This window comes from Typopeltis vanoorti, chromosome 14 (genome assembly GCF_054136105.1).
Source record: "Typopeltis vanoorti isolate ZY-2024b chromosome 14, IOZ_Tvanoo_1.0, whole genome shotgun sequence".
NCBI classification, from domain to species: Eukaryota; Metazoa; Arthropoda; class Arachnida; order Uropygi; family Thelyphonidae; genus Typopeltis; species Typopeltis vanoorti.
In genome coordinates, this window is record NC_143562.1 from 71,665 (window position 1) to 87,848 (window position 16,184).

Below are 16,184 nucleotides of genomic sequence, written 5' to 3' on the forward strand. Positions count from 1 at the left end.
ATTCCTGAAATAGACAAAGTCAGTTTTAAAAATCTGCTGAAATTTATCATAAAATATTATTACCAAAATCACTTATGTTTACTTTAAATGTCTTTATTTGTAAAATTTTTTTGATCAGAATCCCAACTCAAGAATCCCAACTCAATCACAAATCCAAAAACAACATCATCATAGATGAAGTTCATTATAGGGATAAAAAAAGAGTACAAATGCTAAAAGTTAATCATGCTTTTACAACAAGACTGTATGGCCTTTCTAAATTGCATAAAGAAAATGTACCATTATGTGACTTATTATGAACTGTGTGGCATGTTTGACATATAAAGTCTCAAAATACCTAATATTCTTTCTGCTAATATATAGTCTAATATACTGGAAATTCTGCTTCCTTCATAAAAAATTCAATAGATTTTAAGAATGAAATTTTAGGAATATCCTCACAACCCAGAGATCTAGTAAATTTTCATGTAGTCTCTCTTTACAAATATCCCTCAGATATGATTTCAATTACTTCATAATGACTTTTTCCTGATATTGTAAAATTATTTGACTTTGTCATTAATTCAGGATACATTAGCTGCAGAACAAACTGTATAAACAGATAGAGGGAACAGCTATGGGTCTTCCCTTTCTAGCTAATTACTTTATGGAACATTTTGAATATATTCTGGAAGATTTTTCACCTAAACCATCAATTTGGTACAGATATGTTGATGATGTGTTTGCTGTTTGGAACTCCATGTCTGATCTTCAGGAATTTCTTGATAATAATTCAATAAACCCAAGAATCAAATTTACCTTGGAAGTGGAAGATAACAATTGTCTTCTATGTCTTCCCAACTGAATTTTTTCTCTTTTTTGTTTTCTATAATTGTGGAGACAATGGCAATGAAACTTAGCTGAAAATTTTACAAATTAAGACATTTAAATTAAACATAAGTTTAATTTTAAACATGAATAATATTTTATGATAAATTATAAATAGCTGTTATTACACATATTTTCTGCACTAAAAATTTGAAAGAGGATGTTATGACAAATGTGATTAATGTCAGTAAGACAATTCACAAATAAAATTCTACCTCAAATAAAATGTAAATAATCATTTACAGACTAGTATTAGTCTATAATGTAGAAAAATAATTCCACTGATACTAAAATAAGATAAATTTATATGAATTAATGAGTAGATTATTTAATTTCAGAGGATACCAGTTAGGTAGAAATACGCACAACTAGAAAATATTTAAAGAAACAAACCTGTTCTTCATTCATTCTAAGAGCATATTTACTAAAAAGTCGTCTGACATCATCTTTATATGCAATGCCAACTTTGCAAATATCAAGAGCAACAAAATCTTTAAGAATTAGCTTGTGTCTGGCTCGTACAGCTTCCCGTAAAAATTCTTCTGCCTCCTCAGCTGAAAGAGCAGTAGGTTCAGAAGTTTTGAAAGGGGTGAGTTTAGTGACTGCTTTAATCCAATTTTCCATATCCTAATATGTGAAAACAAATTAAAGGTAATATTAAAATAACTATGAAAACACAAGATAATTAGGAAATTCAATAAAGTTTTAGGAACCATTATAAAATATTCATAATTTATTTGGTCTTTGATAGTTTATTCAGGTATTTATTACTAGTTTCATGGCAATCCTACACTCAAGTGACGGCAGACATATAGCCCATATTATGTATCAGGTGGACTAAGGAATCATCTAAATTATTATTATTATTCAGGATTCCACGGAGTAAAGAGACTCATTGTGGGAGATCCTTCCTAGGAAACACAAAGTCTATCTTACCACTCCTTGAATGCATTGACCATTCTTGCTTTCACCACTCTATCAGACAATGCACTGCATGATTCTACCACCCTCACTGTAAAGAAACCACTCCTCACCTTCCAGCTCACAGTTTCCTTTCGTAACTTTCAGAGATGGCCCCGTGTCATCACTCCTTCCTGCTTTTCCACCAAGTGAAAGAACTCCCCAGTGTCAACCCTATAACTACCTCTCAACAGTTTAAAAGTCTCAATCATATCATCTCTCCTTCTTCTATCTACCAAACTCTGCAGTCCACATTCCCTCAGTCGATCCTCATTACTACCATTGTACAGTCCAGAAAACATCTTTGTTATCTGCATCTGTACCCTTTCACAGCTAATTTATCTGCTTCAAAGGATGAGGACTAAATTTGAGAACAAGAGTCTATGTGTGTGGTTTGATCAGGGTCGTATACAATATATGATAACTCTTTTATCTCTGCAGGTCAGCGTCCTTCTCAGTATTGCAGCAATCCTCTGGGTTACCTCCACCACCTTTGTAATGCGTTCCCTGAATTTCAAGTTTCTATAAATTATCACACCCAGATCTCTTTCTCCCCTACTTTGTTCAGTACAGCTTCTCTAATCGAGTATGCAGCCTCCTATCAATGTATCCCAAACTTCAAGACTTTACATTTTGCTGCATTAAACTGACACCCCAATTTATTTGCTCAACTGTCTACTTTTTTCAAATCCTCTTGCAGTGCTGCTAAAACTGCACTATTACTAATAACCCTTCCCAGCTTCACATCATCTGCAAATAACTGAATATCACACTACAATCCACTGAAAATGTCTTGATATAAAGGTTAAAGAATACAGATCCCAGTACTGAGCCCTGTGGGACTCAGTACACACTTGTCACCTTCAACCTAATTGATATTGCCCCACCATACCATCAGACAGCCAAACTATCGAATCCAGTTGATTAATCAGGCATCTAAACCCATGTGCTGCAACTTAAGTATCAGCTTATCATGTGGCATCCTGTCAAATGCCTTTGCAAAATACAAAAATATGGCAGTCAATGCCTTTCCCTCATCAACTACTCTTGTCACTTTATTATAAAAATCAATCATATCACTAAAGCAAGAGCGCCCTTAACAAATTCATGTTGATTCTCACAGATAACATTACCCTCATCTGCCAGAGCTGTATATGGTCCCTCACTAATTTCTCCAAGACCTTAACAACTACTGATGGCACAGAAACTGGCCTATAATTAGACACTTCCAGTCTGTTACCACCCTTATGCAATGGCACTATCTTACCTTCCTTCCATTCCTTGGGTATCTTTCCCATAGCCAGATTTCATTGAAAAGCCAGTTCAATGGAGCTGTCAGTTCTTTTTTACTTTCTTTTTACTCTCAAAACCAGTGGTGAAATAGCATCCAGTCCCACAGCTTTACTGACATCCAGAGTTCTCAGTATTTGGAACACACTCTCCTCTTTCACCTCTAAACCTCGAACCTGCCGTATCCCTCGAGTATTAAAACTTACTCCTGCAGGATGAAATACTCTAATAAAGTTCTCATTGATCAACTCCATTATGTCCTCTGCATGAGTCACTCTATTCCCATTTTTTATCCCACAATGTTTCTTGCACAATCATTTCTCCTCCACGTAGCTAAAAAATTCCCTAGGATTTTCTTTGGATCTTAGAGCCAATCTCTTTTCATATTCCAGTTTCACCTTTCTTACCATATTAGTCATTCTCCTGGAATGAGTCTTATAGTCTTCATGCATCTGCTCTCCACACCTCTCCTTATATTTCTTCATAACCTTTTTGTCATCTGCAGTTCCTGTTTGTTATTGTTTATCATCCACTTTACACCAAATTGTGTCCTCTTCTTCACTCACAGAATACAGCATACTATTACTGCAAACAAATATTCCATCAAAATTTCCCAACCACTAATGATATCTCAGCCTTCCAATTCCGCTCTCCATGGAACTGCCCCAAGTTGATATCTAAGATTAGTATAATCACCCACCTTATAATTCCACATATGTTCCTTTCTCTTTGATGCTCCTGCAAGTCTATTCATCTTCAAAGTTAAAACCACATGCTCAACTCTCTCTCCAACTAGGGGGAAGAGATGTCATCTCAATTATTATCAGCTCTTCTGAAGCTATGACCAAATCCAAAACTCTTGAACCCTTGTTCAATCTATTACATGTTGCCTAAGACATTTGTCTCTCAAGAATTCTAGAAATTCCATTCCCTTATTACTACATACATTTTCCTCTTTCCAACTTATACTGCTGTAGTTAAAATCTCCCATTACAACCATTCTTCTTGCACTTCCATTACCTGCTCCCCACCCTCTGTGCACCTTGGCTTGTAGCAACACCCCATAAATATCCTGTCTTGCCCACCTCTAGCTCACACTATATGTTTTCAAAACCACTAGTGTCACTGCCTTCCAAAGCCTCCATTCTTAGAGGACATAAGTCATCACTTATCATAAGCAGTACTCCACCGCAGCATTCTCCCTTCCTATCATGCCAAAAAATGCTGTACCCTGCTACTTCTATTCCTGTTATTATATCATCTTCCATCAACCACGTGTCAGAGATCCCAATAATCTTTGGCTAGGCTGATGCTATCAGCACCACCAATTTATCTCCTTTATTCCAGATACTTCTGGCAGATAAATAAAGCATAAAAATGTCACTGTTTCTGGACTCAGTGTTGCCTGATGTCGTCCCCCTTCCCCCAAGCACCCATTCCCACAAGGGGAAAACTCTCATGGGAATGGGTGCTTGGGGCTTCCATCCAACTTGAAAATTTTAGTTTCCATACAATGACACACCAACTCTTTCAGAAAACAACAATCTCTCCAGATGGTCCTCATTCAAATGAAGTAGTCTCTCGCATACAGTTTCTTACTGTCTTCAAAAGCCCTCCAAGCATCGACATATTCTTATCCTCTCTTCTGACACATTCTGGCTATTATGCTATTCATTATTACTCTCTTCTGCTAAGCACCTCATTATCATACCTGTGCTACACACACACACACTGTTTCCTCTATGTGTTTTCTTTTGTACAACCTCAAGCATAAATCTCAGATCTCTTGGCACTTGATTTACACTGCCTCTGAAGTCATTTGTGCCCACCATCCCAATGATTTCATCCATCCATTCACCTTGCTAAATTGCCATAGCCACGCTTTCTATCATTCCTCCAGGCAAACACTCCTCTGACATCCCATCTTGCACACCATGGATCATCGAGTCTCTATGCATCACACCTCTTACCACTCTATTCCTTGATTGCTCACCTGTTTCCCTCATTCTCTCTCCTCTAACACTTTCTCTCTGTGTTCTGCTACTTACCTGCCTTCCTGGCATCACTCTATCCCTGGTTCCATCACTCCCTCACATTTTCTCATTCCCTCTCTCCAACTGTTTCTATTCTCTCCTCTTTTATCATTCCCATTCTCTCTCTCTCTCTCTCTCTCTCTCTCACACACACACACCTACTCTGATTTGCCTTGCAGTCTTCTCTTCCCGAGACATTCCACCTCCTCTTCCAGCTCATCTATCTCTCTGCAAATAAGCCACTCTTGCTTTCTATTCATCTTCCCAATTAAGACCATCTCCAAAAAATGTCAAAATCATTCAAACTTTCCACACTCCCACACTCTTATTTTTTCATTCATATTTTGCTTGTTAGTCTCATCCTCTATCACGCTGCTCTACTCTCTAGGTTGAGATTCTCCTGCCCCCTGATGCAACAAGGTCAGTTATAGTAATCTCTAAAGAGCAAACATGAAATTTTTTTCAAGCCACATTAGTCCTCCACATAAGAATGCATGGCAGTTTCACTGTGGGACTAAAACAAATATTCCATTTGCCACAATGATATTCAAACCCATAGCCTGTAATCTGTCAAGCAGGTGCTAACCAATTTTTGTTTGTTTACTTGTTTAAATATTAATCCCCACACATAAGATATTGCAAACCTGTCATGTAGGCTGCATTAGTGCCATATATAGTAAGTAGTCAGAGTGGGATGAGGAGCTTATTGATTGTTTTAATGAACAAATTCTGGATGCGGTCATTTAGGAACAAAGTGTGAGAAAGTTGATTTGGAGGAAAGACACAAGAGAGAAGAACAAGAAATGTTTTATCAGGATTGAAGCTACGTTGGAAGAGAGCGACTCATATTTGACTTACATTAGGGGTTTGATTGGTTCAGTGCCATGGCATCTAAAACTGCAAGGGCTGGATGTTGATAGTGCATGGGAGGTGGTTAAGAAGTGTTTGAAGGAGGCAATGGCTAACTGTATACCTACAGTCCGAATAATAAATCAAGTAGGGGTTAAATGGATGAATAACACCATTAAGCTTGAGCTGCAAAAAAAGGAACAATTGTGGAGGGAATTTAAGGAGAAAGGTGACTGGCAGGCATATGAACAGTATAAAGTGCAGGCAGAAGGGTAACGAGTGTAGTAAGAAAAGCAAAAGCAGATTATGAAAGAACATTAGCCATACAGGCTAAAGAGAATCCCAAACAGTTTTTTTGATAAGTTGCAAGTAAAAGAAAAGTGTATATGGCAGAACGATTTTAAAGAATGCCAATGATAGGGAGGTAACCGAATCAGTTGATATAGTGGAATTACTGAGCGAGCACTTTGCAAGAGTACATCATCCAGGTGGTGACATTGCAGGAATGAATGAACCAATAGCTTATACAGAAATTGTGGTGAACGAAGTAGAGGTGAATAGTCTATTACAACACCTCTATGTCGATACATCTGTGGGATTGGATGGTATACCAGCTCGTGTCGTACGTGAAGCGGCTAAAGAATTGTCAGTGCACTTGACCATTTTGTTTAATTTGAGTCTCAGGTCTGGGTTAGTCCTGAAGGGAAAATAGTTCAACTGCATAAAGGAGGTTCCAAGACTGCTGTTGTAAATTACCGACCGATCAGCATATCAGGAATCATTGTCAAGGTCTTGGAGAAAATACAGGATTAGATAGATAAAAATGGGATACTGTATGAGGGACAGCATGGTTTTGTGAAGGGTAGATAATGCCTCAGTAACTTGCTCACGTTTTATAACACAGTGATAAGGGTAATGGGTTTACAGTGATTCTACTGGACCTTACTAGGGCCTTTGACAGGATACCACATGGAATTCTAATCAGTAAACTGCAACATATGGGGACGGATATAAGGTTGGTGAGATAGATAGGAGGGTGGTTGATGGAGAGATATCAGATAGTGGTTTATTCAGGAGTAGAGTCCAAAAGACGGCCCGTGACTAGTGGTGTGCCGCAGGGTTCTGTTCTTGGACCACTACTGTTCAATTTGTTCATTAACAATATAGGAAAGGATTTGAGAGGAACTGTTCATTTTTTTGCTGATGATGCAAAGTTGGGTAGAGCAATAGTAAGTGCACAGGATGTCAAAATGTTTGCAGGATGATTTGGATAGTTTGGATTACTGGGCTAAGGAGAATGGATGTCAATTTAATGTGGCAAAATGTAAGGTTATGCATTTTGGGGTGAAAAGATTAGCAGCAGTATATCACATTGGTGGAACTGTACTCCAGGAGATTGACGAGGCCAGGGATTTGGGAGTGCTGGTGGATAGGGAGATGAAGTTTAGGGGTCACATCGCAAAAGTGGCTAAATCAGCTCATCAAATCACTTGGTTGCAGAAAAATACTTTAACAAGCAGAGACAAACAGGTTATTGTTCCTCTGTATCGAGCATTGATATCATCTAGATGATAGCAGGTCTATGGAATGAACCTTATGAGAACGGGTTGAAGATCTGTGGGTTGCAGAAATTGGTTGATAGGCAGAAAAGGAGTGATATGATTGAGATATTGAAATTACTGAAGGGTTTCTATAAGATTAATTGAGAAGATATTTTTGAGAATAGGACTGGTAGTGGGAGGACTAGGGGGCCATATATGGAAGCTGGGGAAGAGTGTGGTTAGCAAGGTTTTAGAACTAGGTTTTTTACTTGGAGAGTGTTGAATGAGTGGAATAAGCTGCCAGAGTCTGTTGTGGTGCCATGACTGCAAATGAGTTCAAGGTGAGGTATGATAGAGTGTGAATATCAAATAGTTGTTCTTGATATGATGTTAGGGCCTCCCTCGATGAGTCTATGGACTCCTTGGAGTTGCCCATAATAATAATAATAATAATATTTGCACTAAGGAAATGGGAGAATAATGAAGCCAGTTCAGTTGAACATTTTCTGGAAATATCTTTAGAAAAGCCTCAAATGAGAAACTCTATGAGAAAATTACTGCTCTAGCCCTCTGAATGGATCATCAATTACATGTCTTCTTTTGAAAAGCAACCATGATTAACTTCTCTACCAGGAAGGACATATATAAACTTTTTTGCTATCCAGTAAAACCTAGATACAATGCATACTACATTTGAAAGAACATGCATCAGATATAGAAGGTGGCCATCATATCCATTACAAGGTGGATAATTATTCAAGCTCAGGACAACAACACTTCAACACCATCACATCATGTTCAAAGCTATATTTCAGTTACTTATAACAAGAAAAATTTCCTTGCCACATGCACGGTAATTGGCGTTTTATATATTTTGGATAGACTAAATATCTACAAATTATTTTTTTATTTATTTTATTGCATAACTATAATTTTATGCCAGGGAGAAAAAAAGATATTCTCTCATACTTCTCTTAAATATTCTATCAGCTTGGAAAACCAATATCATTATCAATTTTTTGTGTTAGTTGTGTTTAATTGCTTAGTTCATAATATATTTCATTCTCAAAGAAAATTTATTCCAAATAGTTATTTATGTCAAACAAGTCTTTTACAAATTAATGAAAATCCTAATTTTTTTCAAAAAATACAGCCCCCATATTTAAAATTAAGTTACGTTTATTTTTTTATTCATAATCATATTTTGTAGAAAAGTAAAAGATCATAAGCAGTCACTACAGACTGCTTACGATATTTTTTTTGGAGGGGAGTGCATTGCATTATGGGATTAGGTAATATGATGTGAAGCAGCAGCCTCTGTATTCAATACATTAATCACAAAGGTGCTTTCACTGTAATAACAAATAAATCTCACACACAACCTCTCCAAAAGAACAGTGATTTCAAAAAATCAGTTACATCCCACATATTCTTAACAAAACCCTACAAACATTGGAAAGAGTTCTAAAAAGCATCTTCACTGCTGTCATGCCTTAATCTACTCACCAAAAGATCCTGTCCACATTTAGACAGACATAAAATATTAAGGTCACTGATGGGAAGGATTATTAGTAATAGTGCAGATGTAGTAGTCATGCAAGAGGATTTGAAAAAGCTAGAAAGATGGGCAAATGAATGGGGTCTCAGTTTAATGCAGCAAAATGTAAGGTCTTGAGGTTTAGGATACATCGATGGGATGCTGCATACTCTACTGGAGGAGATATACTGGAGGAAGTAGGGGAGACAAGAGATCTGGGGTTGATGATTGATAGACACCTGAAATTCAAGGGACATATTACAAAGGTGGTGAAGGTAACACAGAGGATTGCTGCAATAATGAGAAGGATGCAGACCTGCAGAGATAAAATAGTTATCATTCCATTGTATAAGACTATGATCAGACCACACTTAGACTATTGTTCTCAGATTTGGTCCCCAGGATTTGAAGGGGATAAATTAACTGGAAAGGGTATACAGAGGCAGATAACAAAGACAGTTTCAGGACTGAACAATGTTAGTTATGAGGATCGGCTGAGGGAATGTGGACTGCAGAGTTTGGTAGATAGAAGGAGAGGTGATATGATTGAGACTTTTAAACTGTTGAAGGTGGTTACAGGGTTGAGACTGGGGAGTTCTTTCGCTTAGTTGAACAGCAGGAAGGAGTGATGACAAGGGGCCACCCTGGAAGTTATGAAGAACAAGAGGGTGAGGAGTAGTTTCTTTGCATGGAGGGTGGTTGAACCGCGAAATGCATTGCCTGATAGAGTGTTGAGAGTGAGAACGGTCAATGGGTTGAAGGAGTGGTATGATAGACTTTGTGTTTCCTAGGAAGGACCTCCCGTGATGAGTCTTTTGACTCCTTGGAGGCCTAAATAATAATAATAATAATATATTACAGATAATGAATTATATAATCACATTCAACACAAAGACTTCATTCTGCTTTAGCAATAATCCAATCTGAGAAGCTCTTTCTGGAGCTACAGCCACAGCTTTATAACATTCCTATGAAGTTAAATATATAACTATCAAAGGTAACTAAAATATGGAAGATAATTTTAGACCATTAAGGCAACACTTGAAATCTCATTACCATGCCTAATGGGAACCAATTTGTGTGTGTGTGTGTTATTAGCTCTAGAATCATTGTGTGTGTATGCAAGGTGTGCTTTTAAGATCAAGAGTAAGGATAGTGACTTTTTATGTTTGTAAAGACCAATTTTGACCTAAAATTAAACACTTCAATGATCTGACAATGACATTGATCTGACAACTTTGTTCAACAGAAGGAGTGAATAGAGTACAGCATGTTTTTTTAATTCTTTTGCTTCTTAACCTTTCCCAAACACAACAGATTCCATCATTCAACTATTTCAGACCCTATTTGGAATCTAATTGTTTCTTGCATTGCAGAATGCATGAATGAGGAATAGGAATGTAAAGGAGGATGAAGAAAGTTATTTACAGATGATGATGATGATGTGAAGCTTAAGAGAGTTATCAGTAACAGTGATCACATTCCAACTCATCAAGAGGATTTCAATAAGATGGGAAAATGAAAGCAGATATCAGTTTAATGCAACAAAAAGTATGGTTTGAAATTTTAGGATTCACATATGGGATGTTTCATACTCACTTGGAGTTATACTTGAAGAAGTGGAGGAAGCAAGGAATCATGGATTGATAGTTGATAGAAATGTGAAGTTCAGAGGACATACTGCACAGGTTGTGAAGACATCTCAGAGAACTGTTGCAATAATGACCACCAGAAATAAAAGAGTGGTGGTCCCATTGTATAATGCTTTGATCTACTTAGGATTTCTTTGCTCCGTTCTGATCGAGGTTTGAATGGAATCAAATAATCTTGGCGAGGGCAAAGAGACAGATAATTAAAATAATATCAGTAGTGTACAGTGTTGGATATGAGGGTAGACCAAAGGCATGCAAACTATACAATTTGATGAACAGAAGACAAAGGGATTGAGATTTTTAGGTTATTGAAGGGTTATTGTCATATTAACACTGAGAAGATTTTTCATGTGTTAAAACAAGGGGAAGGAGCAAGAACAGGCATCCATACAAGTTGTAAAAGGAAATAGTGAGTTAAAAGATAAGAAGTAAGTTCATTGCATGGAGAGAGATAGTGTCAGGTGCATGGAATGCATAACCTGAGGGGCTTGTGAAAGTGCAACCAGCGGAAAAGTTTAAGGAATGGTATAATAGAGTTTATGATCTCTAGTGTTGACCTCACACGATGAGTCTTGTGATTCTATGGAGGTCAGAAAAATAATAATAATATTCTTTGAGGATAAAATTCTATTTGATAAAATGATCCTCAGAAATTCAAAAAGAAGAAAATGAACTCAAATACTGCATGGAATAGACTGCAAGAATGCATCTGATTCCATCCCACCTCCTGATCCTAAAATCAGTAGAAATATCTGGTATTAGCAAAATGAAGATTTTGCTAATACCAGATGTTAAGTAAAACACATGTTAGTTTCTTGTTGAAATCATGGAAAACAACATTGCCATTATACTATTTCTGAAGTTATTTCATGTAGCTCCTCTAATTTCAAATCAATATAAAGAGCACACTTATTTTACTAAGGAGCACCCTTGTGATGGAATGCAGTGATTTTGACCTGTCATTTAGAGATAAAAGTATTATGAAATATGTAAATAATGAATATTGAAACATATACCTTGGGGTAGGTCTGGAGTACTTCATGCTTCTATCTTCATAAACATGAAATTTATATTAATATAATATAGCAAATGCTTATATTTTTTTTAAGTGCACACCAGTATAGAAACATTGGTTTTTCCTGTGATTTATATGAATAAAAATTAAAACATAAATGACATACACTGCTTGTAAAAATGTTGACAGACACCATAGTGTGATGAACAAACAGCCATGGCACCCACCTTAATAAGATATAGGAATTACTTTCACTGCAATAACTGAAGCAAACCTATGGAGCATACTTTCCACAAGCATACGATAGCGATCAATGAGAATTTTGAACCATTTTTCCTGAAACCATGTAATGAGGTCTTGGACTGCTGTGGGACAGACATCCCTTGACTTCAACCAATGCTCCAGTTCTTTCCAGAGGTGTTCAAATATAGCTGTGATCAGGGCTCTGTAGAGGCCAGTCAAGTGTGGTGATGTTAATGTCCACAGACCAGGCAATTACAACAGCAGCAACCTTATGACAAGGTGCATTGTCTTGCTGAAAGAGATAATGGTCAGTTCCATAGAAATGACACAAAGTAGGAAGCACTGCATTGTCCAGACACCTATCAAAGTTTAATGTTACAGCACCACAAACAGGAGTTCAAGGCTGCCATCATCATCAAATTCCTGACATGTACTCTCAAGGGGTGTACAGGATATGATAGCATTACATGAAAAAAATTACTAACTTACAGAGGAGACTACTAACAATTACTAACAATATAGAGGAGAGCAATTAGACTGATAAATGATCCATCTCTTACTGACTCACTCTCCCCACTTTCACATAGATGTTTAGTCTCTGCAATTTGTATATTCTACAAATATTTTCATGGAAAATGCTCATCTGAAACAACATCAATAATTCCCCCACTCTGTACTAAACTCATTGGAATATGTACAGCCACCTCCCAACATCCCTTCATAGTACACCTTGAAACCCACAGAACAAATTTCTTTTCCTCCTCCTTCATCCCTGCTACTGCTGAACTCTGGAACAGTCTTCCCCCTGAGGTATTTCCCAAGGAATACAATATACAGGCTTTCAAATCGAATGTTAACAAGTTCCTCCTTTCTCATCCCACATATACGGTACTAAAGGTTGACCAGCCAACTTCTCATATATAGGCCCAACATAAAAAAAAAAAAAAAAAACCCATAACTTCCTATCTACAATTTTCCTTCTTCCAAATCAATCTGTTACCTGTCAAGACTCCGACATTATCATATCTTATATTTCTATCTTCTAAGCATTTTATACCGTATCAATCCTCCTATATCTTGGTCTTCCTCTGGGTCTTTTTCCTGCCAACCTGGCAGAGAACACTTATTTTGCTAATCTTTCCTCTCCCATTCTGTTTAAGTGACCATACCACCTAAAATTAGCTCTGCTAACACATTCCTGGATGCTAACAATGTCTAAGGCCAAACCATCACACCACCATTTCTGAATTTCATGGTTGGGATTATGCTCACTGGTAAGAGATGTCCAAGGGCATCCACCACACCCTCACAAGTCCATCTGCTTGGTATATGATGTAACCTGATTCTTCGCTCCATAACAAGCTTTCCAAGATTCCACATCCCACTGTACAGACTTTTTGTACCATCAAAGATGACAATGCATATTGGTTTGGTAATGTGGGGGTTTGTATATTGTTGTCATATACCAAGGAAATGCATGTTGTGAGTCTCAGTCCTGAATGTTTTTGTGCAGATTTGTATTCAAGTTGTTGGCAAGAACTCTGCATTCAATATGTTGGCTGACAATTGGCAGGCTTTACAGAGTTGTTGAAGCAAGTGGTGGTAGATTTGAGCTGTGGTAATAAAAAGTGTTTTTTTAAACAGTGTATAGTGTGAATTCTTTTGTGAATTGTGCTACTACATTTTTTTTCAGTAATACAAGTGTTCTTTAGTGGTGCTGAGTTTCGTTGTTATATATTGTGTTATTTTTCAGTTACCGAGAAGACGAGGTCAGAGTTGGACACATATATACGAAGATAAGTTTTCAGTATTCAGTATAGTTGAATATAGCATTTGTATGTATATATATATATAATAGAGCATTTATAGTTTATATAGCGCTTATATATATTTAGAGTTTAGTTTAGTAGTTCCTTGGCAATAAGGAATGATGGTGGCTGCAGCTCCAATTACGAATGGCATGTCACCAAGTCCTCCACCATTTAAGGACTCTGTGCCATGAATGCATCCCGGGAGTTGAATATGTGGCAGGTGAGAGAAGGGGGGAGTTTGTAAATGTGCAAAATGTCAGCAATGGGAGGAATTAAATGAATTAGATATTTCAATAACAGGACTAGTTGAGTCAGGAACGGGAAATTAATGTCTGGAGATGAGTAGTGTGATAGGAGAGAATGATGAGCGAAATATGAATGAAAAAATAACAGTCAGAAGTGTGGAAGGTTTTAATGACTGTGAAATTTTCAGAGATTGTCTTGATTGGGAGAATGAATGGCAAGTAAGAGAGACTAACTTGCACAGAGAGATAGATGAGCTGAAAGAGGAGGTTGAATGTATCAGGAATAAGATGACAAGTATGAAAGATGAGATTAGGAGAATGGAAGAGATGAATGTAAGGCAAATCAGAGTAAGAGTGAGAGAGAGTTATGGGATTGAGAAGAGAGGTATGGGAATGATAGAAGAGGAGAGAACAGAAACAGTAGAAGAGAGGAAATGAGAGGAAGTTATGGGAATGATTGCAGAGGAGAGAATGGAAATAGTCAGAGAGAGAGAGAGGAAATCAGAAGAATGCGAAGGAGTGCTCGAACTATGGATAGAGCAATGCCAGGACAGCAAGTAAGTAGGGGAACGTAGAGAAAGGGATACGGGGGGGGGGGGGGGGGAATGCAGGTGAACAATCAAGGAACAGAGTGGTAAAAGGTGTGATGTATGGAGACTCGATTCGTAGTGTGCAAGATAGGATACCAGAGGAGTGTTTGCCTTGAGAAATGATAGAAAGTGTGGCAATGGCAATTAAGAGGGGTGAAAGGATGGATGAAATGATTGTGATGGTAGGGAAGAATGACTTGAGAGGCAATGTAAATCGGGCAGCGAGAGATATGAGATTCTTTCTTGAGGTTATACAAAAGAAAACGCAGAGAGGAAAGATCATGTGTGTGTGTTGCCCAGGTATGATAATGAGGAGCTTAGCAGAAGAGCAGAAATAATGAATAGCATAACAGCCAGAATGTGTCAGAAGAGAGGATAGGAATATGTGGATGCTTGGAGCAGCGTTTGAGAAAGACAGAAAGAAACTGTATGCGACTACATGCACTTGAATGAGAAACATCTGGAGAGAGTGCTGTTTTCTGAATGAGTCGGTGTGTCAATGCAGGGAAACTAGAATTCCCATTGTGAATGGTAGCAGGGGTTGCCCCTTGTGGGAATGGGTGCTTGGGGGACGACATCAGGTAACGCTGAGTCCAGAAACAGTGATATTTTTATGCTTTATACTAATGCCAATAGTATCTGGAATAAAGGAAATGAATTGGTGGCGCTGATCAGCTTGGCAAAAGATTTTTGGGATCTCTGAGACATTGTTGACGAAAGATGATATAACAGGAACTGAAGTAGCAGGGTACAGCATTTTTCAGTTGTAGATGAAAGGAAAACATGGTGGTGGTGTACTGCTTATGATAAGTGATGACATATGTCCTCTAAGAGTGGAAGCCTTGGAAGACAGTGACACTAATGGTTTTGAAAGCATATGGTGTGAGGTAGAGATGGGCAAGACAGGATATTTATGGGGGTGTTGCTACAAGCCAAGGAGCACAGAGGCTGGGGATTAGGTAATGTTTAGGCAGTTTAGCTTGGCAAGTGCAAGAAGAATGATTGTTATGCTAGATTTTAACTACAGCAGTATAAGCTGGGAAGAGGAAAATGCATGTAGTAATAAGGGAATGGAATTTCTAGAATTCTTGAGGGACAAATGTCTTATGCAACATGTAACAGAGGGAACGAGAGGTTCAAGAGCATTGGATTTGGTCATAGCATCACAAGATGCTGATAATAAGTGAGATGACATCTCTCTCACCGGTTGGAGAGAGTGACCATGTGATTTTAACGTGGAAGATGAATAGACATGCAGGAATATCAAAGAAAAGGGAACGTATGTGGAATTATAAGGCAGGTGATTATAATAGTATTAGATATCAACTATGGAAGGCTAGGATATCATTAGTGCTTGGGAAACTGTGAAGGAATATTTGTTAGCAGTTGTAAGCAAGCTGTATAACAGTAAGTATAGTAATAGTAAATAGTAAGCTGTATTTGACGAGTGAAGAAGTGGACACAATTCGATCAAACAATATCAAACAATAACTGCAGTTGAAAAAGAGATTACAGAAGAGATATAAGCAGAGGGTTGGAGGGCAGATGTAT

At 37.6% G+C, this 16,184-nt stretch overlaps 1 protein-coding gene across 1 annotated transcript in view; it reads right to left on the reverse strand.

Moving 5' to 3' along the window:
- The window catches only part of LOC150099116 (EF-hand calcium-binding domain-containing protein 6-like), a gene marked incomplete at its 3' end in the record, with an annotated part of 67,260 nt that overhangs the window by 22,954 nt on the left and 28,122 nt on the right, over positions 1-16,184 (reverse strand). Inside the window, exon 2 of the mRNA XM_090404261.1 lies at positions 1,261-1,494. Coding sequence (XP_090260387.1) covers positions 1,261-1,494 — 234 coding nt within the window. The remainder of the gene's footprint in view (positions 1-1,260; positions 1,495-16,184) is intronic.